At 53.0% G+C, this 26,814-nt stretch overlaps 1 protein-coding gene across 3 annotated transcripts in view; it reads left to right on the forward strand.

Moving 5' to 3' along the window:
* Nucleotides 1-1,961: 1,961 nt before the first annotated feature.
* Nucleotides 1,962-26,814, forward strand: part of CYTH4 (cytohesin 4) — a 31,154-nt gene continuing 6,301 nt past the window's right edge. Inside the window, exons 1-11 of one of the 3 annotated variants that reach the window (XM_073330250.1) lie at nucleotides 1,962-2,119; nucleotides 8,666-8,748; nucleotides 12,831-12,895; nucleotides 13,391-13,457; nucleotides 16,112-16,230; nucleotides 16,722-16,802; nucleotides 17,785-17,897; nucleotides 20,287-20,435; nucleotides 24,685-24,796; nucleotides 25,147-25,223; nucleotides 25,613-25,684. In XM_073330250.1, coding sequence (XP_073186351.1) covers nucleotides 2,101-2,119; nucleotides 8,666-8,748; nucleotides 12,831-12,895; nucleotides 13,391-13,457; nucleotides 16,112-16,230; nucleotides 16,722-16,802; nucleotides 17,785-17,897; nucleotides 20,287-20,435; nucleotides 24,685-24,796; nucleotides 25,147-25,223; nucleotides 25,613-25,684 — 957 coding nt within the window. In that variant the 5' untranslated portion in view covers nucleotides 1,962-2,100. Of the gene's footprint in view, nucleotides 2,120-5,440; nucleotides 5,513-8,665; nucleotides 8,749-12,830; nucleotides 12,896-13,390; nucleotides 13,458-16,111; nucleotides 16,231-16,721; nucleotides 16,803-17,784; nucleotides 17,898-20,286; nucleotides 20,436-24,684; nucleotides 24,797-25,146; nucleotides 25,224-25,612; nucleotides 25,685-26,814 lie in introns of those variants that run through there. The other 2 variants (XM_073330261.1, XM_073330271.1) reach the window with 2 other exon arrangements.

Raw genomic sequence — 26,814 nt, forward strand, 5'->3', positions numbered from 1 at the left:
GCCAGGGCCTCTGGGGCTGGAGCGACGGAGTGTGCTGAAGGTCAGGACTGAGCTGCATTGTCTGCACTGTGTGGGTCTCATGCAGGGGCTCCTCCCTTTGTATGGGGGACCTAGAAATCTCAACTTGCATTTAATAAAAGCCCCAAACAATAAGTTTCTAGCCTTTTGCCTTGTGAAAATGGCCTTGGACATGAAAACCTGCAAGTGGAGGGGATTTGTTACTGCTTCTTCCTAAAAATCGTGGGTTATTCATGGTCGTCCCCCACCCATGGCTGCTTGGGTTTAGTCTTTGGGATGCCTGTAATTCACAGCTGTGGGGTGCTGGATTTCTGGGAGGACCCCAGAACCCACCTGGGCTGCCACAAGCTCCCTTCCCCCTCAGTGAGCCCCAATCCTCCAGTGTAGTTGGAAAATTGTCCCTTGAAAACCTGTTTTACACGGTAGCAGCTGTGCAGGGAGTTCAGCCCAAGCGACCAGGCTGTGACACTGCAGCAGGAGGCCGAGGGTGACCTGAGGAGCTTTCCAATCTCCCCATTTTATATAAAATGAGTCCGTTAGCTTTGGGGTTGCCCCATGGAACCATCTTCCAAACCCTCCCCACAACCCTATGGCCAGTCCCGTGCACAGTGCAGTAAGTATAGTAGGCAGGGATTGGGGAAATGGCTTTGCAGGCGGCTCAAGAGAGGTAATGTTAAGGCAGTAGCAGGGGGTGCTCTTGGACCAAGGGGCATGGGCATAGTTGGTGGAGGGCAGAATTGGAACAGCAAGGCATGCAGCAGCGAGGTGCACAGGCAGAGTTGGGGTGGGCTCAGGGCTGGAATAGCAGGGGGTGCTGCAGGGCCGGAGTGAGGGACCCAGGCAGAGCTGGGAGGCAGAACTGAAGAAGCATAGAGTACGGCCGGGCAGGAGTGAGGTGCTCTGCCAGAGCTGTAGGTTGTGTGGAGGAGAAGCCTGCCAGACACCTGCTCAGGTTGTGCTCGGCTTCAGGACATCTGGCATTGTCTCACCATCCTCAGCCGTAAGCCTGACACAGAAGTGAGAGGAATCCTGTGGCCAGACCACCAGATCACTTCTACAATGAACTGTCCCTGTGAATCCCTTGCCCTGCAAGAGGAGCTCCGAACATTGATGCCAGCTGTCGAGCTCCCCCTGTGGGGACAATGCCCTCCCCTCCTTCCCCCTCACAGCATGTCAGGGCCATCACATAGCATAGACTTGGCAACCAAGTGCAATTACCTCAAGGGGAAGTGTGCAGCCTTCCGGGGCTGGGGGGAGGGGAAGAGAAAGCTTGACACTGACAGCCCTGGTGGTTAAAGTCCTATACTCTCCAGAACAGACACAGCACAGGCAGGGCCAGGGCAAGCTCCCGCCACTGCCCTGCCGGGGGCAAGGCTTCCACAAGGGAGAGAGCGACTCTAGGGTTGAGAGGGGAGCTCACTCTCCATGGCCCAGTCAATCCTTGCTGAGGAGCCTGCCCAAAAGGGACCAATTTGGGATGGGGAGAAAGGAACCTGGTCTGGATAAAAGACCATCAGCTGTCAGCAGGGGGCAGTGCAGGATCCAGCACACACCAATTTTGGAATTCTCACCCACCCACCACCTTTTGCTAATTTCTTTTGGGCGCTTAGAGCAGGGGCGGGGTGTGTGTGTGTGTGTGTAAATCTGTTTCCTTGCACAAAACCATCCACGAAGCAAGTTGGCTCTTTGAGTTGCCAACTTCCCTCTTCCTCACTCCCCAGAGTATGCTGGATCAAACCAGATGACAGTGAATCTCGAGACCAACCCCCCAGCAAAGACCTGAATGGCTGCCCATGTTAAAACAGCATGGCTTTTGCTCGTGGCTTGGTTCATTTTATTTTTAGGAAGTAACCAATAAGGGTTTGTACGCTCTGAGAAACATGAGTTCCTCGCTGCCTTCACCATTATGAGCAATGTGGGGAGGAGATGGGGGTGGAGCCTCTAGACAAAGCGGTCCATCCAGCCGACACACTTTTAGCTACTGGGTTGAAGTAGTGCTAATTGTGACAGGCACCCACAAGAGCAGTGGGGAAAGAGAAACTGACGGCTGTTGAAAGAATTCTCCTTTCAGCAGGTATCACGATGGATGTTTGTCCCACCGGTAAGTCTTTCCTTTGGCCGCCTCTTTCTCCTGTCTTGTTGCTGAAAGTGGTGCTAACCCACTAGGCTCTGTCAGGGCAGTGTCACCAGCTGGAGTGGGGTGCTGGGGAGGAAAGGGGAGATGAGGAGTTCCCCAGATGCTTTGGGTGGGATTTATAGCTTGCAGGTGTTGTGCTGTTTTCACCTCCCTCCATCCCTCCCAGTTATTCAGGATCTGTTCCGGCTCCCTGCAGATGTCACTGGGGGCCGACCCACTGACATTAATGGGACCAGGGTCAAGCCATTACTGAGCTTTGTACAGACAGGACATCTCTGAGGAGGAAGGTTAAATCCCTCATGTCAGTGACCCTCAGAGTAGCTAGATAACAAGGAGGCATGGAGTAAGCCAGGCCCATCCTGAGGCATCAGAGGTGCATGGTGTTTGGACTGAGGGTCAGCATATGACTGTAAACAACAGATTCCTTTGATGCAGCCTCGGTGTGACAGGAACAGAGGTGCAAAAGCATGACTTGCAAGTTCAACAGCGAAATTGTGAAAGCCTTTGCTTCCCTGCCCCAGCTGGGGCTAGTGCAAAGTGAGTGTGTGTAAACCCCCAGAGTTCTGATTGGGCAGTGCGTGGCAGGGGTGTAAATGACTCCCCATGGGGCACGGTAACAGTAAATCAGCCCCCTGAGCGGAGGAGAGAGGGAATGGCCCACTTGGAAATGGGGAGTGGGGGAGAGGGAGCCCAACGACCAGTAGCTCAGCTCAGCAATAAAATCAGAGGCCTGGACATATCCCTGTGAACCACAGAAACACGACGGATTCCAAAAGAAGTTAGAAAGACAGAAGTAGCCGAGAGGCGATGAGCAAGATAAAAACGTATTTCCTGGTTTGGTAAGTGGTGGGCAACAAGCGGAGGGAGCTGACAGACAAAGGGATCCTGGCTGGCCTCACGCTAGAAGGTCATTTGTCCAAGGAAAAGGTGGATCTCAAAACTGGTTGTCCAGCACGAAAATAGGGTTGCTCTCATGTTGTTAATAGCCACAGTGAGTTACTTGACGTTATGAATATTGTTGTGCTTTGTACTGTTGTGCTTCGTAGTAGTGCCTGGGGCCCCATTTGTGAACCGGGGCCCCAGTGCCGGGTGCTGTACAAACACACAACACAAAGTCCTTGCCCCAAGCAGCTTAAGTGGAGTCATTGTACTTCTGTGATTCGCATGGATGTATCCAGGCCTATGATTTTATTGCTGAGCTGAGCTATTGGTCTTTGGGCTTGGTTTGACACTGGCAGACATTTGGGGAAGGGTCTTCACTGGCAGGAAATCTGCCTTGAGGCCTTTGGAACAGTGACCCCCAAACCCACCTTGCCTGGGGACCCACGGCTGGCTGGCACTGGTTCAAAAGTCAGCTGTGCTGCCTGGGGAGGAGGCGTGGTCAGGGGGCCAAGAGTTTGCCCCTATTGAGTGTGTCCCTCAGGCAGCTTTCAGTGAGGAAGCTTCTGCAGTTTAAGGTTGCCCAGCACAACCCCAGTGAGGGGTGAGGGTGTGAATACTCCCTTGTCTTCTGTCTGGAGTGAATCCCACTGCGGCGCAGTGACCCCTGCTGGTGCTAGGGGATGCCATTTGCACCTCTCTGGGCCAACTCCGGGGAATTAAGCCCATTGTCTGTTTCTGTGGAGAAAATGTTCAACTTCCTCTCCTCCCTCACAGTCCATGGATGACTGACAGGGCGAGCCTGAAAGGTGGAAACTCCCACCCCTTTCCCTTGGGGGGGCAAGGTGAGCGACTTCATCTTGTGTGTTCCTATGTGGGAGAGAGCTATGCCGGCAGGGCCATGGGCTGGGCTGTGCGATGGAGCATGGGGAGATGATCATGTCAGAATCAGAACAGTGGTGAGGCTGGGAGAGAGATCCATGCGAGGAGGAGGGTGAGGAGCTCCAGGGTCTGCTGCCGCCTCTCACTGGCTGTAAACTCAGCCTCATGCCAAGGTAGACCAAAGGCTTGTGTACTGTGGATCCTGCATTTAGCCTGGCTTCTAGTATTGCCAGCACAGTTTTGTACCCATTACTAATGGAGGGAGGAAATTGCAGATGCAGTTGTTCGTGTCTGCAGCGGTATGCATTTAGATGCCTAGCTACAGTATGTGGTTTTCGGTGTGGCTGGCTAAACCATTGTGTTAATTATTTGGCATTTGTACTGTGTGGTTACCAAATTTGCACCATCCACGCCAGAGGTGAGTTTCGAAAATACAGGTCTGAGCATGTCTTGGGGAGACGATAGGAGCTCATGAACCTTTGAGGGCACTGACTCCCTGGGGCATTGGACTTGACTGAACTAATTCCTGTTCAGTGTGGGTGAAATTTATCCCTGGGCAGAGGGCCTGTACATGGTCTATACATCATTTAAGTCAAGTCCTCAACACAGGGCTTACGTGGAACTTAGCTGGTACCTAGACTCTGTGTGGCTCCTCTGTGCCAGATGTGAACTTCTTCACCCTCTGATTGCATTGCTACGCCCAGGCTCATCTTGGAGTGGAGTGGGCCAGTGAGAAGATCCACTGGGCCTCTCCCTTCCCAAGTTCCCAGGCTCCGTTTTCTAGAAAAGCAGGAATTGAAAGAAAGGGGAATCATTGTGCTGCTGTCAACCTCCTCTGCTGTTGGGAAAATAGAGGCCAGCTGCCTGCACGTTATTATTATTGATTACCACAGTGCCTAGGAGCACTAAGCATGGACCAGGACCCCATTGTGCTAGGTGCTATACAAACACTGAACAAAAAGACGGCCCTTGCCCCAGTGAGCTTATCATCTAAGTAGCATAATTGCCCTCATTTAACCATTCAATTGATTCAACGGATAGTTCTTCAAATGAACCACTCGATTCTGGCTCATTGCAGGATTTTGTGGGCAAAAGGGTGACTTTTAGGTTATATTCTCCCCTTTCCCCACCAATTTAACTTCCAAATTTCCAGGAATCCAAAGCAGGCAACAAAGGACTCAAACTAGCCGTCTCGTGTCTCTGCTACCAAAATGCAGAGGTTTGGAATGCCTGCTAGGGAAGCACAATGAAAGAGAGGCGCATACATTAAATTCACTTACTTATTAAGTTGCTTCCAATCGGAGTTAGGCACCTCACCTGCTTAGGTGCTTCTGAAAATCCCACTAGGCACCTCTCTGCATCTTTAGGTGCCTAAATCCCTTCGTAAATGTGACCCACCTGCCCCGTTTCTTGCTCACTCTCACCTTGATTCCTCTTGTCTCCCCTTCCATGTCTGAGTCAGTCTGCCCATCACTTTCTCCCTGCCCTCATCCTTGTCTACCCTTTTCTCTTCCAGTCAAGGCAATTCATTTGTTTCTTCGGCTGTTCGGCAGCATTCGCAAGGAGAGGGAGCCCTGTTATTTGCAGCCTCAGCTGGTGGGTCAGTGGATGTCCTCTGGGGGCCAGATCCTTGGGCTCGCTACATGCTTTAAGCTGTTTCACCAAAGCAAAGCAGCCACAGTGCCGGCTTCACTGGTCAGTGGAAGATACCCCCAGGTGATGCAGACCATCCGTAGCAGCACATCAGCTGTAACAGCACCACAGCCATCAGGGTATGGAGCAGAGCTGAGGGCGAGGCTAAGGAATATGTGCCCCCACTGCTCTCCTCGGCTGCCCAAACAGCCCCAGGCAAAGATTGTAGCAGCCCTGAGGTTGCTCTTGCTCACACCAGGGGCTGTCCTGGTCTCTTCTTGACCCTGGGATAAGGGGGCATAAAAGTGACATCAAGCCACCTTTGCCCCTTTCCCCTTTTGAGCTGCACTCGGCACAGAATTGGGGCTGGGATTTTGAATTGGAGTTTGGCAGCCCGTTTGCCAGGCAGTAAGCCATCATAATTCACTTGTCAAGCCTGCAGGTCTGGTTGGCACAGATTGCTAATGCTGCCCTAGGATGTATGACAGGAGGTGTTTCCAGTAGAGATAGGTAAGTGTTAGAACCGTTATACAAGCCACTGGTGAGACCTCATCTGGAATAGTGTGTGCAATTCTGGTCTCTTGTGTTTAAGAAAGATGGATTCAAACTGGGGCAGAGAAGGGCTACTAGAATGATCAGAGGAATGGAGAACCTGCCTCACGAGTAGAGACTTAAGGAACTTGACTTGCTTAACTTAACAAAGTGCTTCCTATAAATACATCACAGGGATAAACACCAGGGAGGGAGAGGAGTTATTTAAGTTAAGGGCCCATGCTGGCACAAGAACAAATGGATATAAACTGGCTATTAATAAATTTAGGCTAGAAATTAGACGAAGGTTTCTAACCATCCGAGGAGTGAAGTTCTGGAACAGCCTTCCACGGGCAGCAGTTGGAGGTTGCCTACAATGTCATATGGCCCATCCGTGACCACTAATTAGCAAATATCTCCAATGGCTGGTGATGGGACACTAGATGAGGGAGGCTCTGAGTTCTACAGAGAATTCTCTCCCAGGTGTCTAGCTGGTGGGTCTTGCCCACGTACTCAGGGTCTAACTGATCACTATATTTGGGGTGGAATTCTCCCCCTGGGTCAGATTGGCAGAGACTCTGGGGGGTTTTCACCTTCCTCAGCAGTGTGTGGCCCGGGTCACCTGCAGGTTTGAACTAGAGTAAATGGTGGATTCTCTGTAATTTGAAGTCTTTAAATCAAGATTTGAGGGCTTCAGCAACTCAGCCAGGGGTCATGGGTCCACTACAGGAGTGGTGGGTGAGGGTCTGTGGCATAGCGGTCGGCAGGAAATCAGATTAGATGGTCATGATGGTTAGCCTTCTGGGCTTAGAATCTATGAGTCTATGAGAGCAGGCATTTTCCCATCCTATCTTCGTTGCATGGGGGCTTGGACAATGCAGCTTCCTCCAGGTCCCCACCAAGGCTGCCTCCAGAGTTGGGGGATATGCTCCTTCCCAGTCCAAGTTCCTGTCCACACAGCTCTCCCCAGTCTCAGTGGCCTCAACTCAGTCAAGGCAATTTGTGTGCATGTGTACAACTGTCTGCAGGAAGCTGGCTCAGGGCTACTGCTTGGGGTGACTCTGCCCCCTTAGTCTGTGTCGGGCATCCCCAGGGCATGTGAAGCCTGGAGGGAAGCCAGTAGAGTTCGGTGAGTAGCACTGGGGGAGTGTAAGAACATGTGGTAAGACTCCAGTGGGGCTGCCCCGTCCCTCACTTATCTGGGACGCTTAAGGAAACAAGCCCCTGTGCTCTGAAATTACTGTTCTTTCTCCCCCTTCTCTTTTCTCTCCCCTGCCACAGCTGATTCCTTCCCCTTTTCCACCCTATTTTTAGACATTGTTCCGTGTGTGTGAGGCACACTCAGAGAGTTTCCAAGACAGCTGGTCAGACTTCCCCTTTCCCCCCCAGACAGGAGAGGCCCAGGGGATTTTGGTGTGTGCACCGACAGGGCAGGATACCTGCTGGACTGACCTGACGCAGGGGTGGGGGAAGGTGTTTGCCTAGAGAGACGCTCCTGGCCTGGGGCTGAGTGAGAGCTCTCCACACGCGGCCCATGTGCATGGGTTGATCTGTGGCTCCCTGAACTCCCTTGCTGCTGACGTGGGCTCTCAATTTCTGCTGCTGCAGCTTCCTATTTCTCCTCTGATTCTTGCTGAATGCTACGCTCTGGCCACAGTGTGTTTAGCCGCTCTGCTACCGTTCCATTTCTTCTTCTAGGTCTTTTATTAATCATTCTGCGGTCTTCTCATCTCTGTCATCACTTGTCTTCCTGTGAAGAAGAGGGGAAGCAAGAGCAGCCCTAGTTATATCTGTGTTTAGCCCGTGGTCATTGGAAGATCTTCCCAGCCCCATCACTCCTCTTCCTCAGACGACCCCCCCTCCAAATTCCCTCCCCTCAAAATGGCATCAACTTAGACTCTCTCTTAAACCATTTCTGTGTCCCATTTGCATTAGTTTCTTGCATCTGTTTCTGCATTTAATGGAAGGTCTTGAATTTCTGAGAGATTGAGAGAGATCAAGCCAATGGCTTTTGATTGGGTTAGATTTTATATTTAGGTCACTGCTTTATCAAAAAGAAAAGGAGGACTTGTGGCACCTTAGCGACTAACAAATTTATTTGAGCATAAGCTTTTGTGAGCTACAGCTCACTTCACAGACTAACACGGCTGCTACTCTGAAACCTGCTTTATCAAGTTCATTTGTCCTGATCTTGCTCATGCTCGTTTGTATGAGAAACCACGAAACAAAATTTGGCAAGATTGAACACCGCTACTTGGGAGAGTCCAGGGAGTGAAACAGGGGGGTTGTTGCAAGATCAGGGCTGAGGGACATTGGCATTGCGGTGTAGTGCCCAGGACTGGTGTGTCTGGGGGTGCTGCAGGGTCAGGAGAAGCATTGGCAGAGCTGGGATTGGGTCCCAGGACTGGAATAGGAGGGTAGGGTGCCGGGCAGGAGGGAGGTGCCATGGCAGAATGTTATGGGAAGGAGCAGCTCAGGACTGGAATGGCAGGGGTTGCTTTGTCCTGCCCACAATATTGTGGGGTTCCACTTGGCCTGAGACAGCTCCCGTTCTCACTGGCATTCATTTTCCTTTTGTATTTCCAGGGTCATCTGATCTGAGCGAGGCTGAAGAGGCTGAAATAGACACTATCAAGAAGCACAGGGTGGCACTCCTGGAGGACATTCAGGTATGGGCCATCCCGCCCCTTCCCGTCACTGGACAGACAGGTCTTTCCAGAACCTGCTCTCTGGGGGAACTTTTTACAAACATCCCATCCCATCTAGAACAGTTCCCTGGGCTGGCAGGAGATACTTTCCCAAGCACCATCAGATCTGGAATTCTGAGGTTCCAATGGCACCAGTCCCACCAATAAGCAGCCTCCAGCCTGGGGAACTCCCTGTTGCAAGAGATCATCCAGGCAAACACTATAATGGGACATTTTGAAAAGGCTGGCGAACTTTATGAGCGATATGATTAACAGCCCAGATCCTCAGCTGGGATAAATCGAGGTAGCTTTGTTGACATGAATGGATCTATGCCAATTTACAGCAGCTGTCCCAATATGTGGAGTTACTATTAATTAGCACGTATTACTTGTCTAGTACCATAGCTGTGCGTGGCAGCGTACAAAACCAAAACAGATCGTTTCTGTTCTATTCCATGCCCATTGTCATGGCATCTGAGCCCCTGCCCTGTGTCGGGCTGTCTGAAGTGGCTCACAAACGCAGGTGCCAACCTCAGGACAGCTACAAACCAGGGCCCAAACCCCAAACCGGTCGTGTGTTTCTAGCATTAGATTTAACCACCCGTCAAGTGTGAACTCCAGAGGCACTATAACTGCCTTAACAGGGAGTCACAGGCATGCCTCTTGGGCACTCCAGTCTATCTTGCCACCCAGGCAAGCCTGCCCTTGTGACAGACGGTCCCTAACACCAAAAATCACAATATTCAGGTTACTCCCAGTCCCAAAGGGCCAGTCACTTACCCCAGGTCATCTGTACCTTATATCCTACACCAAAGACAATGCTTTTAGCCAATCCTATATTTAGGGCCCTACCAATTTCACGGCCATGAAAAACGTGTCATGGACCATGAAATCAGCCCTCCGCCACGAAAACTGATCTCCCCTGCTGCTAGGAGCCTAGGGCTCTTAACTGCTAGTCCAGCCACGCTGGGGAGGGACAGGAGTTGTCCTTCCCCTCCACAACTGCTCTTGGTGGGGAAATCAGACCCACCTCCAGAGGCAGCACAGAAATGAGGGTGGTACACCCTCACTTCTGCACTGCAGCAGCCCAGGAGCTAGGCTCCAGGCTTCCATCCCCCGCCCTTCCCTCCCGCCCAGCTCCTGCCGCAGCATCAGATGCCAAGCTTGGGGCTTCCTTCCACAGTGGCTCCTGCCAGGCTGGGAGCTTTCGCTCACAGCAGCTGCAGCTGGGGCAACCTGGGCTCTGGGCTTCTGCCCTGCCCTCCCGCTCCAGCTGGAGCTTGGGGCAGCTTGGGCTTGGGACTTCCGCCCCCCTGCCACTCCAGCTGGGGCTCGGGGCAGTCCGGGCTCGAGGCTTCAGCTCTGCAGCTGCAGCCATGGCTTGGGGCACCCAGGCTTGTGGCTTCTTCCCCTGTGGCTCTGCCAGGTCTCAGGGTGACCTGGTAGGGGCTTCTGCCCTGGGGCTTCTTCCAGGGCTGGGGCACCCATTTTTCCTGGGGGGGGCCTAAATTGGTCAGGGCCCCTGCCTTAATCTGTCCCTGGAGTGGACTAGCAGCCAGGAGCCCCCAGCTGGGGTGCTCCCAGCAGCATGGGGGAGATCCTACCCACCTCTAGCTCAGGAACCTCCTCTAACTGCAGGAAGCTGGGAGGGAGGTGCCTTCAGAGCTCAGCTCTGGAGATAGCATAGAAGTGAAGGTAGCAATCTTGGGACCCACCTACAACTTTGCAACCCCCCCCCGCATCCTTCATGATCCCATTTTGGGTGGGGACCCCCCATGGTTACAAACCTTGAAATTTCAGTTGTAAACATCTGAAATCATGAAATTGACCAATTTTAAAACCCTCTGGCCGTGAAATTGACCAGAATAGATGGTGAATTTGGTAGGGCCCTACCTATCTTAAACTAACTAAAGGTTTATTAACTAGGAAAAAGAAATAAGGGAGGTATGACAAGGTTAAAGCAGGTAAACACACACACACACAAGTTACAATTGTAGATTTCAAAAATAGAAGCTGCTGTAATGTTCAGGTTACTCCCAGTCCCAAAGGGCCAGTCACTTACCCCGGGTCAAAGGTGCTATCTGTCCTTTAGGGTTAATCCAGCTAAGCAGTTTGGGGATCCCTTGCTTATGCTTAGAAATACTGCCCTCTCCAAATTCCAAGCAGCACAGTGATACAGATTCTTCTGGTCAGGGATTTTTATTCCCTTCCCTCAGAGTTCAAACTGTGATGGGATGAGGGTTTGTGCAGTTCCCCTCTTCATGGGTGTGGGGGGCACAGTCAGCAAAGTCTTTTGTCCACTGATGTTCCACGGTGGTTCATCTGCTGTCTATAGGCCTTCTTCTGTTGAGCAGGAGATGACATCCTTTGTGGTAAACTAGTATTTTCATGCTTGGTAATGCTTCTTTCCTGACTGTGGGGGTTTCCAGTTTCTTAGCAAACACTTAAATATTACCTTATAGCATGGGGTACAGATAGTGCCAGTGAGATTAATGCATGCGGCAACTCACAAGCATTCCTTAAAGTCCAAACACATCTCTCTAAATCTAATACCCATATTAACAATACTAATACCCGAGTGAGTCAGACTGGTTTCCAGCTATGCATGTGTCAGTGTTCAGTGACGCCTAGGGGCCTCCCCAGGAGCTGGCACCTGGCCTGCCAGCATCACCTGCTGAAGAGCTTATTGAGCCAGATTGGTGGCGCTATGTTGACTTGCATCAGTTGAGGAGCTGGCCTACAATCTGCAGGTGTCCAAATGCCCAGGTGACGAGTGCAGTGCAAGGCCTTAACTAGGACAGAAGGTTAAGCCAATTATCTACCAGATAAATAATCCCATTTCATGCTTCTCGGTGTGAAGTGATTGCCACAGAGTCAGGAATGCAAACCCCCCACCCCCATTCCAGGTACAGCTTACATAATTGTCCGTTTGCATTGTTTGTTTGCCTTGCCACTGTCAACATAGGAGGCAGGAAACCTGAGTAGATGGACCAGAGGGCCGACCCAGTGTGGCAGGAGACAAGATACTGGACTCGATGGGCCAATAGTCTGAATCTGTCATCTCCCCAAAGCTGGTTGGTAACCAGTCACTGCCCAGTGGAGCAGGAGGTGCTTAGGTAACCGGGTCCCAGGATGGAGTTTCGTCCCCTGGAGAATTTCTGCAGCAATCTTAGTGCATTATCACTGCAGATAAACAGCTGGTAGATCTCAAATTGCCTATTGAGCAGCTGAAAGATAGTGCCAGGAAATAGTAATAATAACAGTAAATAATTTGTATTACAGTAACCAAGCTCAGGGCTCCGTTCTGCTAGGTGCTGTACAAACATGTTCTCAGGGACAGTCCCTGCCTTGAAGGCCTTAAAATCTAAATCAACTCACCAGGCAAAGGGTGGGAGGGGAAACAGAGGCATGGAGAAAACCCAAAAAACTTGGCTCCCTTTGTAACCCGGAGGCAGCCAACCAGGGGCCGGGATGTGTCCAAGTGTCCAAAGGAGCAGAATTCCATGTTTAACTGGTAGAATATAGTGAGGAGCAGCCCCACCAGCTCACCAGTCTGTGCGGCAACTGCTGAATGCCAGGGGCTCAAGCAGCTCCCTTTGATACAGGATCAGCACACCTAAGCCCAAGGTGACTCCCCCTGCTTGGTAGCTGGTTCCACTGCCTCTCTGCACAGCTTTCCTGGCTGCATGGCTCGGCTACAGCAGGGAAAGGGGCATGGAACAACACCCAGGATCCATTCCAGAGTGGGCACAGACATGGGTCCCTGTTCTCTTGCTCCCTGGCTCTCTCTGCACTCCACTTTTCAGCCACTTTTGACAATAGGGGTCAGAACATTTACTCCCCGCCCCTGCCTTCAGCCAGTGTCCAGCATGGGTGGAGAAGGCCACCTAAGATCAGCGCCCTTTTTGATAAGACACCCTGGCTGGTCCCGTGACAATGGCCAGTGACCTGGGCTGGCCCTGCCCACACCAGCCGGGCTTGGCAGCTGCCCAGGGATGAGGTGAGACATCTGGTCTCTCTCCCATCCCCTGGCTCGCTCTCACCCCCGTCTCTTCCTCCCACAGAAGCTGAAGGAGGAGATTGCGCAGGTGTTTGCAGAGATAGATTGCTTCCAAAGCACAGAAGAGAGGTGAGGATCCAGCCACATGCCTGCAGGGAGGTGGCGATTGCATGGGTGTTCCTCTGGTGCATAGGTGGCATGGCTCTTCTTCAGGGTGGAGAAGGAACCACCCCTAGCTGGAGCCTTTCCATTGACATCAGTGGGCTTTGGCGCATGTCCCAGGAGAGAGGAATCTTTCTGGACACAGGAGAAATTATGGAGACAGCTCGCTTGCATGCACAGTCTCTCTCTCATGAGATTTCTCTTTACTAGAGAGCAGTGAGGTCAGTAAAACACCAGCCCCTTGAGAGATTCCAGGCTCCATGGGGGTTAACACCCCCTGCCTTAGGATGGACACATTCTAAGGCAGGGGGTGGCTTCTCTTCTTGGCCCTGGAGCAAGCCAGAGCTGAGATGTGGGAACTCCTGTTGGGAACTTAGCCCCACTCCTGCCCCACCTTGGAGGGGAATACAGCTGGCTGCTTCTCTTTGTGCCAGGCTTGATTCTCCACCTTTGCATCTGCAGCAAAATGGTCCAGAGGGACAAAGATCTGTGCATGGGCCGGAAGAAATTCAACATGGACCCCACAAAGGTAAGGTGTACTGTTCCGACTGCTGCTTGTTGGCATCCCATATGGACCCCTCTTTACTATAGATCAGATGCGAATTACCCACTCCAAAGACATTCATTCTGCCATCAGGGCAGACACACGTGGGGTGGGTCCCAGGAACGGGCGATGAGGTGGAGGTAAGCTGGTTTCCCAGCCTGACATAGCACGGCCAGGCCATGCCTTGCACCAGGATATCTTCTGAGAGCTCTGAGCAATGCTGCCTCCCCATAACACATTGTGCTGACACGTGTCAATCAAAGCACCCCCAAAGCAGAAGAGAAATGGGAGGAGGAGAGACAGGGCCATGGGATATTAGATGGGGTGGGATCTGAATTACCCAGGAAAGAATTTTCTGTAGTATCTGGCTGGTGAATCTTGCCCATATGCTCAGGGTTTAGCTGATCGCCATATTTGGGGTCGGGAAGGAATTTTCCTCCAGGGCAGGTTGGAAGAGGCCCTGGGGGTTTTTCGCCTCCCTCTGTAGCATGGGGCACGGGTCACTTGCTGGAGGATTCTCTGCTCCTTGAAGTCTTTAAACCACGATTTGAGGACTTCAATAGCTCAGACATAGGTGAGAGGTTTTTCGCAGGAGTGGGTGGGTGAAATTCTGTGGCCTGCGTTGTGCAGGAGGTCAGACTAGATGATCATAATGGTCCCTTCTGACCTTAGTATCTCTGAATCTATGAATCTAGGGCCAGACTTAATCCAGCCACTAACTCTTCTGTCTGTCAAGGGAGCCCAAGTCCAGAGAGCCCCCAGCCCAGGCTCTCTCACCCCCGTCAGCTGATTCCTCTAAAACCCATTCCTGGGTTGGGAGGGAGGTCACCCAACAGGATGTGAGGCTTTCTCGCACTCAGAGCAGGCCCAGCCAGGCCAAGCAGCCCCTGCTGCTGGCCTGGGAATGAGAGTCTAAGACTTGGACTGCAAAGCAAGTCTGGGTCTCCCACCCACTGGATAACTCCCCCCTCCCCCACCCCCGGCGCAACCCGCACTCCCCACCCCACCATCAGGGGACTCAGAGCAGGGTGTAAAGGCAGAGGTGAATGTGAATAACAAGAAGCGGCCGCTTTCTCTCCCCTCCCCTGCTCTGCTGGACCACTCAGTCTGCAAAGAAAACCACAAGCTGCAACAGTAATATCAGCCCCCATCATTTTAACCACAGCAACCGTCTCACTGGCTCCGGCTCAACCGCTGCTGCTCTGACCAACTTTCCATCACGCCTCCGCCCCCTCCAACTAGGACACATAAGAGGACCCTCCAGCAGAGCCGGTGCTAGGCAGACTAAGCAATTGCTTAGGGTCCCGAGCAGCTCCAGGGGCCCCCATATTCCCTTTTTATTATGTGTTGTATTGGGGGGGGGGGTATTCCTGCTTCAGCCCCCAGTGGGCTAACACTGCCTCTGCACTTCTGTACCATCACAGCAACTGTAGGCACCACCCACCAACCCACCAAAGGGTGAGCACAGTCTGGGTGACATTCACTCCAGAGTACCGGCAAACCAGCATTAGGACTCCTCTCTATTTACCTCCCGCCTGGCAATCCAGCCCCTTGCGGTCTCTTATGTAGAGTTAAATCAAGCCCTGTTTTGAGGCCCTACGTGGGACTTTAGTGATGCCTGGTCTTTGTCCTGGTCCCTGTGCGCAGAGGAGGATTGCACCCATAGCTAGTGCAGACTCCGCCCAGGGGTGCCAGGGCGGGAGAGGGGCAGTGGGTGTTACTCTGGGACAGAGATGTTTGGGAAAACGTAGAGTGAGCTGTAGCTCACGAAAGCTCATGCTCAAATAAATTGGTTAGTCTCTAAGGTGCCACAAGTACTCCTTTTCTTTTTGCGAATACAGACTAACATGGCTGTTACTCTGAACCCTGTAGAGGGAGCTATTTTCCATTGGAAAACGCAGCTCTGTCGAAATCAAAATGCTTCACAAAATCATGTCGATTTCATCAAAATTCTGTTTCAGAGAAAAAAAGGTGTGGGGGGGAAGGGAGGGGAGTTCCAACGGTGTTGAAACACCCCATTTGGACCCGTTCAGAATGGAATGTTTCCATTTTTCCTTTTGAAAAGATGTTTCGTTTCGGAATGTTTTAAACTGTGCATGGTGCTGTACATTATAATAGAATATGCCTTTTTAAAAACAGTCAGAATGGAACCAAACCAATTTTGTGGGCACGAAAAATTTTGATCGACCCAAAATGAATTTTTTGGGGGGGAGGGGGGTGTAATTTTCTTCTGCGGAGAATTTTGAAATTTTGGGGTTCCGTTGGAATGAAACAAAGACAAACTTTGAAATCTCAGAATCCTGTTTGAAACGGACTTTCCGTTCTCCGCACAGCTCTGCTCAGGAACCTGGCAGCACCCCAACAGTAGGTTTCTCGGGCCGGGCCAGGATCGGGAGGGGGATGGGTACAGCATTAGCACCAATGTGGAACATGAGGGGAGGGATTAAGATAGCAAATCTAGCTGTGTGCTCCCCAGCTGCGTTCCAAGGGGGAGGGGGAGTAGCTGGATTTGGGAGGAGGCCTGTAGAGCTGGGGAAACATGATGTCCAGAGATGACTGGGCTGGACCCCCCATTAAATTGTCCTTCCCCAGCCCCCCAGACCCCCCTCACTCACAGCCTGGGTGTGCTTTTCCCTCAGGGGATCCAGTACTTGACCGAGCACAAGGTGCTGTCCTCAGACTTGCGAGAGATCGCCAGGTTCCTCTACAAGGGAGAAGGCCTGAACAAGACAGCCATTGGGGATTACCTGGGAGAGAGGTGAGTCTCCCCTAGCTGATCCAGCTCTCTTAGGCCTTAGGCCCAATTTCTGCCGCCAGTGTAGCTGAACTGTAGCAACCCCTAGCGTAGACAGGCAGAGCTGCGACTTGCACGGAGGGAGCTCGGCCCTGCTTGAAAGGGAGATAAGCCCTGTATAGCTCAGCTTCCGGCTGTTTACCCTGTAGATCCAAGGGGTTAGCACTGGGGCAGCTGCACTAGTTGCTGATGGCTGTACTTGGGGCAAACCCCCCGGTGCAGAAAAGGCATCAGTGTAACAACGTTGCCAAGGGTCCTGGTGTCTTTTTGTGGGGGAAAGGGAGCTGAATTTTGAAAGCAGGGAGAGGGGGTGTGCAGAGCTGTTCCTGGGGGAATCGGAGCTCTGAGGGGTCTGAGCCCAGCTCTGCTCTAGGTCACATAGTAAGGCTGCATCATAAAGTCACAGTCTCCTTCTCTCCCCACACCCTCCCACTTGGCCCTGTTCCCTCAACCAGGGACCCGGCGAACCTGCAGATCCTTCAGGCCTTTGTGGAATGCCACCCGTTCGCCAACCTCAACCTGGTGCAGGCACTACGGTGAGTGAGCACACAGGCAGAGAGCAGCAGGGGCCTGGAGTGGGTGCTCAGGCGTGGCTGCAAAGGCAAGCGAACACACGCCAGAGGGCCCGGGGCTAGGGAGACAGCTCAGAGCAGGGACGGAGCTTCCCAAGCATTTGTCTGGGAGGGGACCCCTGCCCCCATTTTCATACGTGGGTGTCCGACTGCACCAATGCAGGGGAAGCCACTTCCCGGGGCAGTGTCCCATTGCTGTGCAGTGCGTTGAGGAGTGTGACCCCCATTTCCCTGGGAGGATCTTGCTGCAGTTCCCTGTATTAGGGAAAAGCATCCTACTCTTTCATAGGTTGGCCCCCCTCCTTCCTCTTGAGGTGTCCCAGCATGGGGGGAGAGGGCCTGCTGTTTTCAGGGGTGGCCACGTGGGCAGTGTCTGTGTGCTGTGGGAGAGGGATCCCCCCACCACCACCCGGGCGTCTCATTGAGCTCTCACATTGCCCATGCGGGCTTCTCCTCGGGCTCTTGTGCACTACCAGCAGAGGGAGCCTGTGTCCTGAGGCAGGCATCTCATTTGAGGCTGTGCACTGGGGAGCGAGGTCCCCGTTTGCTAAGAGAGCGTCCTGCTGGATGCCCACGTGGTGGGGAGAGAGGCCCTGGGCTCTGGAGCAGGCGTCTTGTCCTGCTCCCTTGTTTTGGGGGAGGGTTTCCGTTTCTGAAGGACAGTGTCTAGTTGTTGCCCTAGGAGCTGAGGGAAGGGTTCCCCTGTTTCCCAGGCTGGGTGTCTCATTGGGTGCTGAGGGAAAAGCTGCCTGGGTCCTAGGCTGGGTGTCCCTAGGCTTGGGAAGAAAGGGGCCCCTGTTGCACATGAGGATGTCCTGTTGCCTTCCCTGTGTGGAGGGAGGACCCCCGCACATCCATGGGAGGAAGGAGGGCGCCCCAGTGTATTCGGGGCGTGGAGCCTGCCTGGCCATTCCGTGACTAGCCCACGGGCCTGGTGTCCTTGTAGGCAGTTCCTGTGGAGCTTCCGGCTGCCCGGGGAAGCCCAGAAGATTGATCGGATGATGGAGGCCTTCGCCAACTGGTATTGCCAGTGTAACCCAGGAGTCTTCCAGTCGACAGGTAGTTGCAGAGGTGGGGAGTGGGGATGAGCTGCCAGCATTGGCTCAGTTGTTTGCTAAAGAGGGGCCATGATCCACCACTCACAAAATATAGTGTTTGAGCAGTAGAGGCGGCACCTCCAGCTTTAGCTTCCCTTCGATCGGGTGATTTGGCCCCGGTCCCCTGTCACTTCTGCCAGTTCCTACCCTTAGGTGGCTTTTCTAGAAACAGGGGACAATCCTGCTCTCCGCTTCACTGACAGAAACCCACTGGGCCATGCGTGGAAGTCAGTCGAGTCTACGTGGATTGACCCCAGCTGGGGATCATTAATGATTTGGATGATGAGATGGATTTCACCCTCAGCAAGTTCGTGGATGACACCAAGTTGGCGGGGAGAGGTAGATACGCTGGAGGGTAGGGATAGGGTCCAGAGTGACCTAGACAAATTGGAGGATTGGGCCAAAAGAAATCTGATGAGGTTCAACAAGGACAAATGCAGAGTCCTGCACTTAGGACGGAAGAATCCCATGCACTGCAACAGGCTGGGGACCAACTGACTAAGCGGCAGTTCTGCAGAAAAGGACCTAGGGGTTACAGTGGGTGAGAAGCTGGATATGAGTCAACAGCGTCCCCTTGTTACCAAGAAGGCTAAAGGCATATTGGGCTGCATTAGTAGGAGCATTGCCAGCAGATTGAGGGACGTGATTATTCCCCTCTCTTCGGCACTGGTGAGGCCACATCTGGAGTAATGCGTCCAATTTTGGGGCCCCCCACTACAGAAAGGATGTGGACAAATTGGAGAGTCCAGCGGAGGGCAACAAAAATATTTAGGGGGTTGGAGCACATGACTTATGAGGAGGGCTGAGGGAACTGGGCTTGTTTAGTCTGCAGAAGAGAAGAGTGAGGGGGGATTTGATAGCTGCTTTCAACTACCTGAAAGGGGGTTCCAAAGAGGATGGAGCTCGGCTGTTCTCAGTAGTGGCAGATGCCAGAACAAGGAGCAATGGTCTCAAGTTGCAGTCGGGGAGGTTTAGGTTGGATATTAGAAAACACTGTTTCACTTGGATGGTGGTGAAGCACTGGAATGGGTTACCTGGGGGGGGGGGGTGTGGAATCTCCATCCTGATAGGTTTTTAAGGCCTCGCTTGACAAAGCCCTGGCTGGGATGATTTAGTTGGGGATTGGTCCTGCTTTGAGCAGGAGGTTGGACTAGATGACCTCCTGAGGTCTCTTCCAACCCTAATCTTCTATGATTCTGTGATCTAGCTCTAGTTTGTAGTCTCTTACCTACAAAAGGAGTTGCCTCTTGTTGCCTTGATTTCCCGTTTCCTCCCCTGTTATGTCTGATCTCTTCTTCCTTCTTTCCCCTGGCCAATCGCCTCTCCTCCTCCTTCTTGCCACTCTCCTTCCTTTCCCCTCATGCCACACTCCATCATCACTGTCCCTCTTCAGGCAGTTGGCTCCAGAAGCCTTGCCAGCACCCGACAGCTTAGGATAGTGGCTCCTTGCCATCTGACAGCAGCAGTGCTGTTGGTGATCTGCACTCAGGTAGCTGAGCCATTATAAAGCCAGCCCAATCCATCCTGTCCCAGCAGCGAAAAAGCCTGTCACCACCATCAGGCTTGTGTCTTTGGCCCACAGCTCCACATCCTGGAATGATCGGCCCAGGCCACCCCTCTTTCAGTGTATTCCTAGCACCCACCGGTCATGCTGCACGTTCCAGCATTTCATACTGTGTCCCAGCGACTGTGTCCTCCCACCGCAACGCTGTCCTAAATCAGCATCTGTGCTGCAGGTCAGACAGTGGTTCTCAACCCATTTACCATTGTGGGCTGCATCCAATACTATCTGTGTGGCCCCGAGGATGTCATATGGCCCACAGCTGTGTGCTGATTGGGCCGCAAGCGGCCCATGGGCCACAGGTTGAGAACCACTGGTGATCATGATGGTCCCTTCTGACCTTAAAGTCTATGAGCATCGACAGCCACCTGTGCTAAATCAGTGTCTTCACATAATGGTGCAAGGTTAAGGAGGCAAATAAATGTCACACCCTCCACCTGGGATTTGTGTCCCCTCCACACGCACAATGCAGGCCTTTGACAGGCCCCGTGTGCCAGCCATCAGACCCCAGTGGGGTGAGCAGCCTCTCCCTGCTTTCCGAGGGCTCCATGGGATCCAAGTGCTCAGTACTGGAGACCAAAGGAACAGGCAATCCAAGGGCCATTAGCAGATCCCAGGCAAAGGGAGACAGCCTCCTCCCGCTGCAGGAGGAACCTTGCTAGAGCCCCAGTGGGAACGGTGAAGCCTCCCCTCAGAACCCCAGGAGCACGGTTCCCTCTGCAGGGGTGTCTGGAGTGGTGATGCTGCCAGGCACCCACACAGCCCTGGGCGCTCTCTCGCTCACCGGCAGATACGTGCTATGTGCTCTCCTTCTCCGTCATCATGCTGAACACCAGCCTGCACAACCCCAACGTGAAGGACAAGCCCCCCTTCGAGAGGTTTGTGGCCATGAACCGAGGCATCAACAATGGAGGGGACCTGCCTGAAGAGCTCCTGCGGGTAAGTGCTGCTGCCTGCTCACCTGGCCTGCTGCCGGGTACTGAGCTGGGAGAAATACCCAACCCAGCCAAAGACATCATCAATACCTCTCCCTGGGGCATCGTGCTGATTTCTGGGTGGCCCCTTCCTGGAGCATCCATGGTCTCCATGAGTGGGAGAGTCCATATATTCCTCCTTCCTCAGTGGTTCTGGAAGTGCAAGGAGACAAGGGCCTGCTAGGCCTAAGGTGCGTCACCCCACAGGGTTGCCAGGTGTCTGTTTTTTTACCGGAACTCCTGGTAGAAAAGGGACCCAAGTGGCTCTGGTCAGCAGTGCTGACCAGGTCGTTAAAAGTCCGGTTGGTGGCACAGCGAGACTAAGGTAGACTCCCTGCCTACTGTGGCTCCCCGCGGCTCCCGGAAGCAGCGGTATGTCCCCCAACCCTAGCTCCTTGGCGCAGGGGCAACCAAGGGGCTCTGCACACTGCCCCTGCCCCAAGCACCAGCTCCACAGCTCCCATTGGCCGGGAATTACGCAGCCAGTGGGATCTGCGGGGGCAGCACCAGCGGACATGGCAACGCACAAAGCTGCCTGGCCATGCCTTCACTTAGGAACCAAAGCGGGGACATGCCACTGCTTCCAGGAGCTGCCTGAGGTAAGTTCCACCTGGCGTCTACTCCCCTCATCCACCCCACGCCCTGCCCCCCGCCCCAGTCTTGATCCCCCTCCCACCCTCCGAACCCCTCGATCCCAGCCTGAAGCACCCTCCTGCACCCCAAATCCCTCATCCCCTGCCCCACACCAGAGCCTGTACCCCCAGCCAGAGCCCTCACCCCTCCACCCCAACGCCCTGCCCCAGCTTAGAGCCCCCTACTGCACCCTGAACCCCTCATTTCTGGCCCCACCCCAGAACTCACATCCCCAGCCCAGAGCCAGTACCCTCTCCCATACCCCAACCCCTTGCCTCAGCCCGGCGCCCCCTCCCATACTCTGAGTCCAAACCCCTTGGTTCCACTCCCCAGCACGGAGCCCTCTCCTGCACTCCAAACCCCTCATCCCCGGCCCCACCCCAGAGCCCGCACCCACAGCCAGTGCCCTCACCCCCTCTCACTCCCCAACCCCCTGAGCCAGCCCGTGAAAATGAGCAAGTGAGTGAGGGTGGGGAGAGCGAGCAATGGGGGGGCGGGAATGGAGTGAGCGGGGGCAGGGTCTCAGAGGAGGGGTGGGGCAGTGGCAGGGCAAAGGTGTTGAGTTTTGTGTGAGTAGAAAGTTGGCAACCCTAGTCACCCACTCTCCCATGCTGGGGGACCAGGTGTGCTCCAGGAGGGGGGTATGGGTGTCTGGAAGATGAGAGAATGTGCTGTGGCTGGTGGACAGGGAAGGTGCATTGGAGAGAGCCTGCCAATGTGGCCTTGCTGGCCAGGGTGTGCTGCAGGGCAGGAGAGTGTGGGGCTTGTGTGTGTATGTGACAGAGAGAGAGAGCATCGCGTGCGCATGTGTGAGTGTGGTTAGCGGTGGGTGTGTCTGTCGGGGATGTGTCGTGGTGCGTGTCTGCGAGTGTGTATCCGTGTGTGGCCATGCCTGCCTTTGTAGGGCTGGGACTTTCAATTTGCCTAATGGAGCGAGGCACCCAACGCACAGTAACTTGCCAAAAGAGCTGGGCACCTGACTCCCTTAGCCCCAGCCTTTGTCTGTAAGCTGTTCAGGGCATGGTGTGTGTACACAGCCCGGTGCATCTGTGGGATGATGATGATGATGATGATGATGATGATGATGTCATTGTGGGCCAAATTATGAACCCCTTACTCACACTGAGTAGCACCCAGGAACATCCCCATTGACTCCCAGGGGACGACTCACGGAGTAAGGTGCTGACGGGAATAGGGGTCTCAGACCCTGGCTCTGCGATGCCATGTGTCTTTGCTGAGGGGCATTTGCTCAAGGAAGGACTCTGGCGTCTCTTCTGCACACGTCATGCCATTTGTAGCTCAGGTTTCTCTGATCCCGAATGGCCTTGTGCCCCTGGCCCAGCCTCAGAAAGCCCCAAGGGATTTATTTTACATGGTGAATTCCTGCATTGCCCGAGGGCCATTCTCCCTCTCGCTAGGCCTCCCTCTTCTGAGGACCTTGGTGGCACCCCCTGCAGGTTCACCCCCTCTGTCTCCCTTGGCAGCATCAGTACCCAGACGGGGATCCATACTTACAAGAGAGCATCGTTAGGCTTGGGCAAGGAAGAGCCTTAATGGCCAGGTTTCTAAAAGAGCAGAGCAGCACCCCGTGGCCCTTGTTCAGGGGCCTAAATGGGGGCAGAAAGTCTGGCCCTAGGAGACCAAATGCTGTGTGCATACCCTGCTTTTCTTATGCAATTCCCAGAGCTGTGGAGCCCAGCCACCGCATGGCTGAGTCTCAGGGAAGGCAGCATGACAGCTCCTCCCTTCTCACACGAAACCCGGGGGGGGGTAGGAGGGGGGGGTGGAAGGTTTAGCGACTCCTGCTCAGGTTTAGCCTGCGGAGAGGGGCCCTGCACAGTGCCGCGATTATGACTCTTTCTTGGGTTGCCCAGAACTCTAAACCACTGTGTTACCCCCCTGTCTGTCCACCTCACCAACAAACTCCTCCAGACTCTGCCAGTCTTAGCCTGGCCTTGCTGGTAACATTCAGTGAACCCGTTCCCAAGCCCCCAGGAAAAGTGTTCCTCTGGAGCAACTAGCCCCGGCCCTGGATGCCCACTGAAATGCCAAGTTTGCTGCTGCCTGCAAAGAGATAGAATCCACACCAGCCAGCTGAGGACACTCTTCACCTTAATACGCAGCACTGAGCTGGTCTATAGGAAAACCAAGTCTAAGTGTCTGAACAGAGAACAGAGATTGAAGAGATCCTAAGCAAGAGGGAAAGATGGTTACAAACAAAACAAAAAGCTCACGTTTTTCTAGTGACTCAAACTTAACCTTAGCAAGCAGCGATCTTCGCCTAAACAGCTGTCACATCTCCCATCAAGCTATCAGCATCCCCACCCCTCGGGCAGGAGGACCCACCGTTCACAGGGTCAGAGCGCGCTTCCCCCTTTGTTCCCTAAGGAATGGATAATGAAAGAGGCTCCTTGCTTCTTTTTATAGTCCAGAAAACCTTTGAAACGTATTCTCTGAAAAGTAACCCCAAGGCTCCTCTCCTCAGCTGCTTGTTCTTTGGGGTGCAGGCCACAAGCCCGCTCCGCATCCTCTGGTCAATTTGCTTTCTCAGTTGGCTCACTCACTTTGGAGGCAAATGTACTTTCCTTGGCCTTTGCTTGTGATCAAGCCATGCTGTTGTCTCAGAGCTTGATCCATGCTGACAGGTAAAGCCACATTCCTTTCTCCAAAGCAGGCTTGCTTATCAACTGCCTCCACAAAATATTGTAAGAACGTATTGCCAGCATGCATACACAACTCTTTATACACAACTTGTACATACATCACAGAGTGATCTTCATGACCAGCATGGCATCAGTTTTCATATGATACCTTACAAGACAGTGTTTGGCTAAATAGTCTCACAGTCATGTGTTGGGTGTAGTGAGTTTGTCAGGCCTGCTGGAATTTATTGTTACATAACCATGCGCTCTTTGCTGGTTGGCATCAGGGCCCTTGTACAGGCCACAGTGATGATTTGGCATCCAGAACCCTGTATACTGCTCACGACACCCACCCACCCCAGCAGCAGCCCTGGCTTTGTTTAGCACCCCTCCGCCCCACTCCTCCCTCAGTGTGAAGGGCTCAGCTTTCTGGCGTCATGTCACTTCTTGACAGTTGTTTGGAGGAAATTGCAGGAACTTTTTACTCAGAACTTTGCATAATAAATGATGTCAAACCCCAGTAGCACAGTGTCATCCCCGCACAGGACGAGAAACTGGAATCCCCCTCCCACAGCTGGGCAATGCACTGGGGCGTGCCTGGTAGGTCACATGTGTGTTTGTGTCTGCTTCTCATTGCTACCCTCTGCGCTTGTGTGTCTGTGCAAAATAGCATGCTGGCCGCATAAGCATACGTGTGTGTGTGTACCCACACCTGATTGCTCACTTACAGGTGTGGGTACACACATTGAGTGTGTGTGTGTGTGGCACAGGAATGTTGAACGAACACATACCACTCCCATTTTGTCCCTGTGAGATGAGCATTAAGGGGTACCACGTAGCCAGCAACCCCTGTCCATCCATACGTAGGGAATGTCAGTGAGCTAAGTCAGGTCACCCTATGTCAGCTTTTTTATTTCTCTCCCTCTTTCTGTGGGGCAGAATCTGTTCGAGAGCATCAAGAACGAGCCATTTTCCATCCCGGAGGACGATGGGAATGACCTCACGCACACTTTCTTCAACCCCAGCCGCGAGGGCTGGCTCCTTAAACTGGGTACAAATCACCTCCTTGTGCAGCTCTCCCCCATGAGCGTCACCCCAAGGGTTACCTACGCATCCATGTGGAGGTCTGCAGCAGCCGCCCTTCCTTCTGCTGCCGCGGGCTGAGCCTGACCCCTAGGGTTCAAACCTCCTGGCTGTTCTCTAGCCAGCCCACGCCTGCGCCTCCCAAAGCCAGTCTGCTCAGAAGGGTGCCGCCCCTCCCCCAGTTCTGAGCTGTGCCAGCTCCCGGGGTGCGTTCAGCCTGGGGCGGAGGGTCTATCCCGGAGCACTGATCTCCAGGGGGTGATTGCAGTGAGCGGGGGCTGTCAGGGACTGACACGCTTTGAATCTTGCTGCCCCTAGGAGGCCGGGTGAAGACCTGGAAGCGCCGCTGGTTCATTCTGACTGACAACTGCCTGTACTACTTTGAATATACCACGGTAAGGCTGCACTCCAGTCAAGCAGATCTCTCCAAGGGGGGCTGTATTTTCCAGGGGTAATGAGGGATGGGGATACACCCCACTCTGTCACCCCTGGACTGCGGTCAGACTGAGTCCCCCCATTCCCACCCCCAGCCCAGGCTATGACCCACAGCTGCCATTCCAGACTGATTAGAATCAACTACATGGTACCTTCTGTCAGGCAGAACTCTAGCCAGGTATAGCCATGGGCACCAAGCGCCCCTTTGATTTGCCAGTGTGTTTCTGTTGGGGGCCTGCTTTGCCATAATGCTCTGGGGTGCATGCCAGGGCAACGGGGAGAAACACGTCATTGGGCTGGGTGCTGGGAGCATGTCAGACCCTCATACCTGCTTCTCATTGGCTTCCAGGATAAAGAACCTCTGGGGATCATCCCCCTGGAGAATCTATCGGTTCGGAAGGTGGACGACCCCAAAAAGCCAGTAAGTCTCCACCATTTGGTACCGCAACAAGCATGTGTCATCAGAGACGCTAGCCGGTTTATCTCCTCCTGCCCTGTTCAGTGGCATTGTCCCAGGCAGCGCTCTGCTGTCTTGGAAGGCAGAGTGTCTGAACGTTTTCCCCAGGAATTGAAATGGGGGGGGGGTCAAATTTACAGCAGGGGGCAGTCAGGGCCAATGAGGGGTGAGACCATGAGGGTGAAGGTGGGCTGTATGGCACCATAGTAAAAACTGAAAAATGTTTCATGAGCATTTTATTAGACTTTAAAATCATCACACAAATTAAAGTTGGCTACTCAACTTTATGAAGCACTACATCTACATCCTTCTTGGTTTCTTGTTATAATTTTGCACAACTCTGTTAATGAACTTCTTGAATGCAATGCATTCATCTTTGGTGGCTTCTCATGTGTCCGGTACTTCCATTCCTTCAATTGATATGCTCATTAGTTCATTCACATGATCAGGCAGAAGGCGACTTCTTTCAAAACACAAAATTCTATTCAATGATGAAAAAGAACGCTCAGCTGTAGCTGTTGTGACTGGGAGTAGCAAGAGATGAATTCCTACTTCTTTCAGCCCAGGAAACATAGCACAAAGATCGGGTTGAGACACTAGTGATGATAAAAAAGAAGTTGAAGTCAAATCTTCATTCACTCGTCGTATGATATTCCACTCTGTGTTCAAATTCTCTATTCTGTCCTGAGCCCATGGCAGCCCCATTGCTGGTAGTGCCTCACTCCACTCAGCTGTCGGTGTTTTATAAGACAGGGATCTGTTAAAGCTACGTAGAGGTTGAGTAGAATCTAGAAGTTGCTGTTGTAGATTTTTAAGAATCAAGTCTGTGTACTTTTTCAGTTGTCTTAACAAACACTTCTTGTCCTCTTCACTTAAGGATTCAATATAAATGCCTTCATTAGTCAACTTCTGGACTGAAGTCTTTGCTTCTTCCAGTACTTTTTCAATGGATAGCTCTCTGATTGATCCAAATGTAGCTTCTAGTGCTGGACAAAGATCTACTATTCTTGTAGCAGATGCCTGGATGACATTGTTTAATGACCCAAGTGGTTTCAACAGTAGACCTACAAATGAGAGAATGGCAATAGTCTACT

Source organism: Lepidochelys kempii, chromosome 1 (genome assembly GCF_965140265.1).
Source record: "Lepidochelys kempii isolate rLepKem1 chromosome 1, rLepKem1.hap2, whole genome shotgun sequence".
NCBI lineage: Eukaryota > Metazoa > Chordata > Testudines > Cheloniidae > Lepidochelys > Lepidochelys kempii.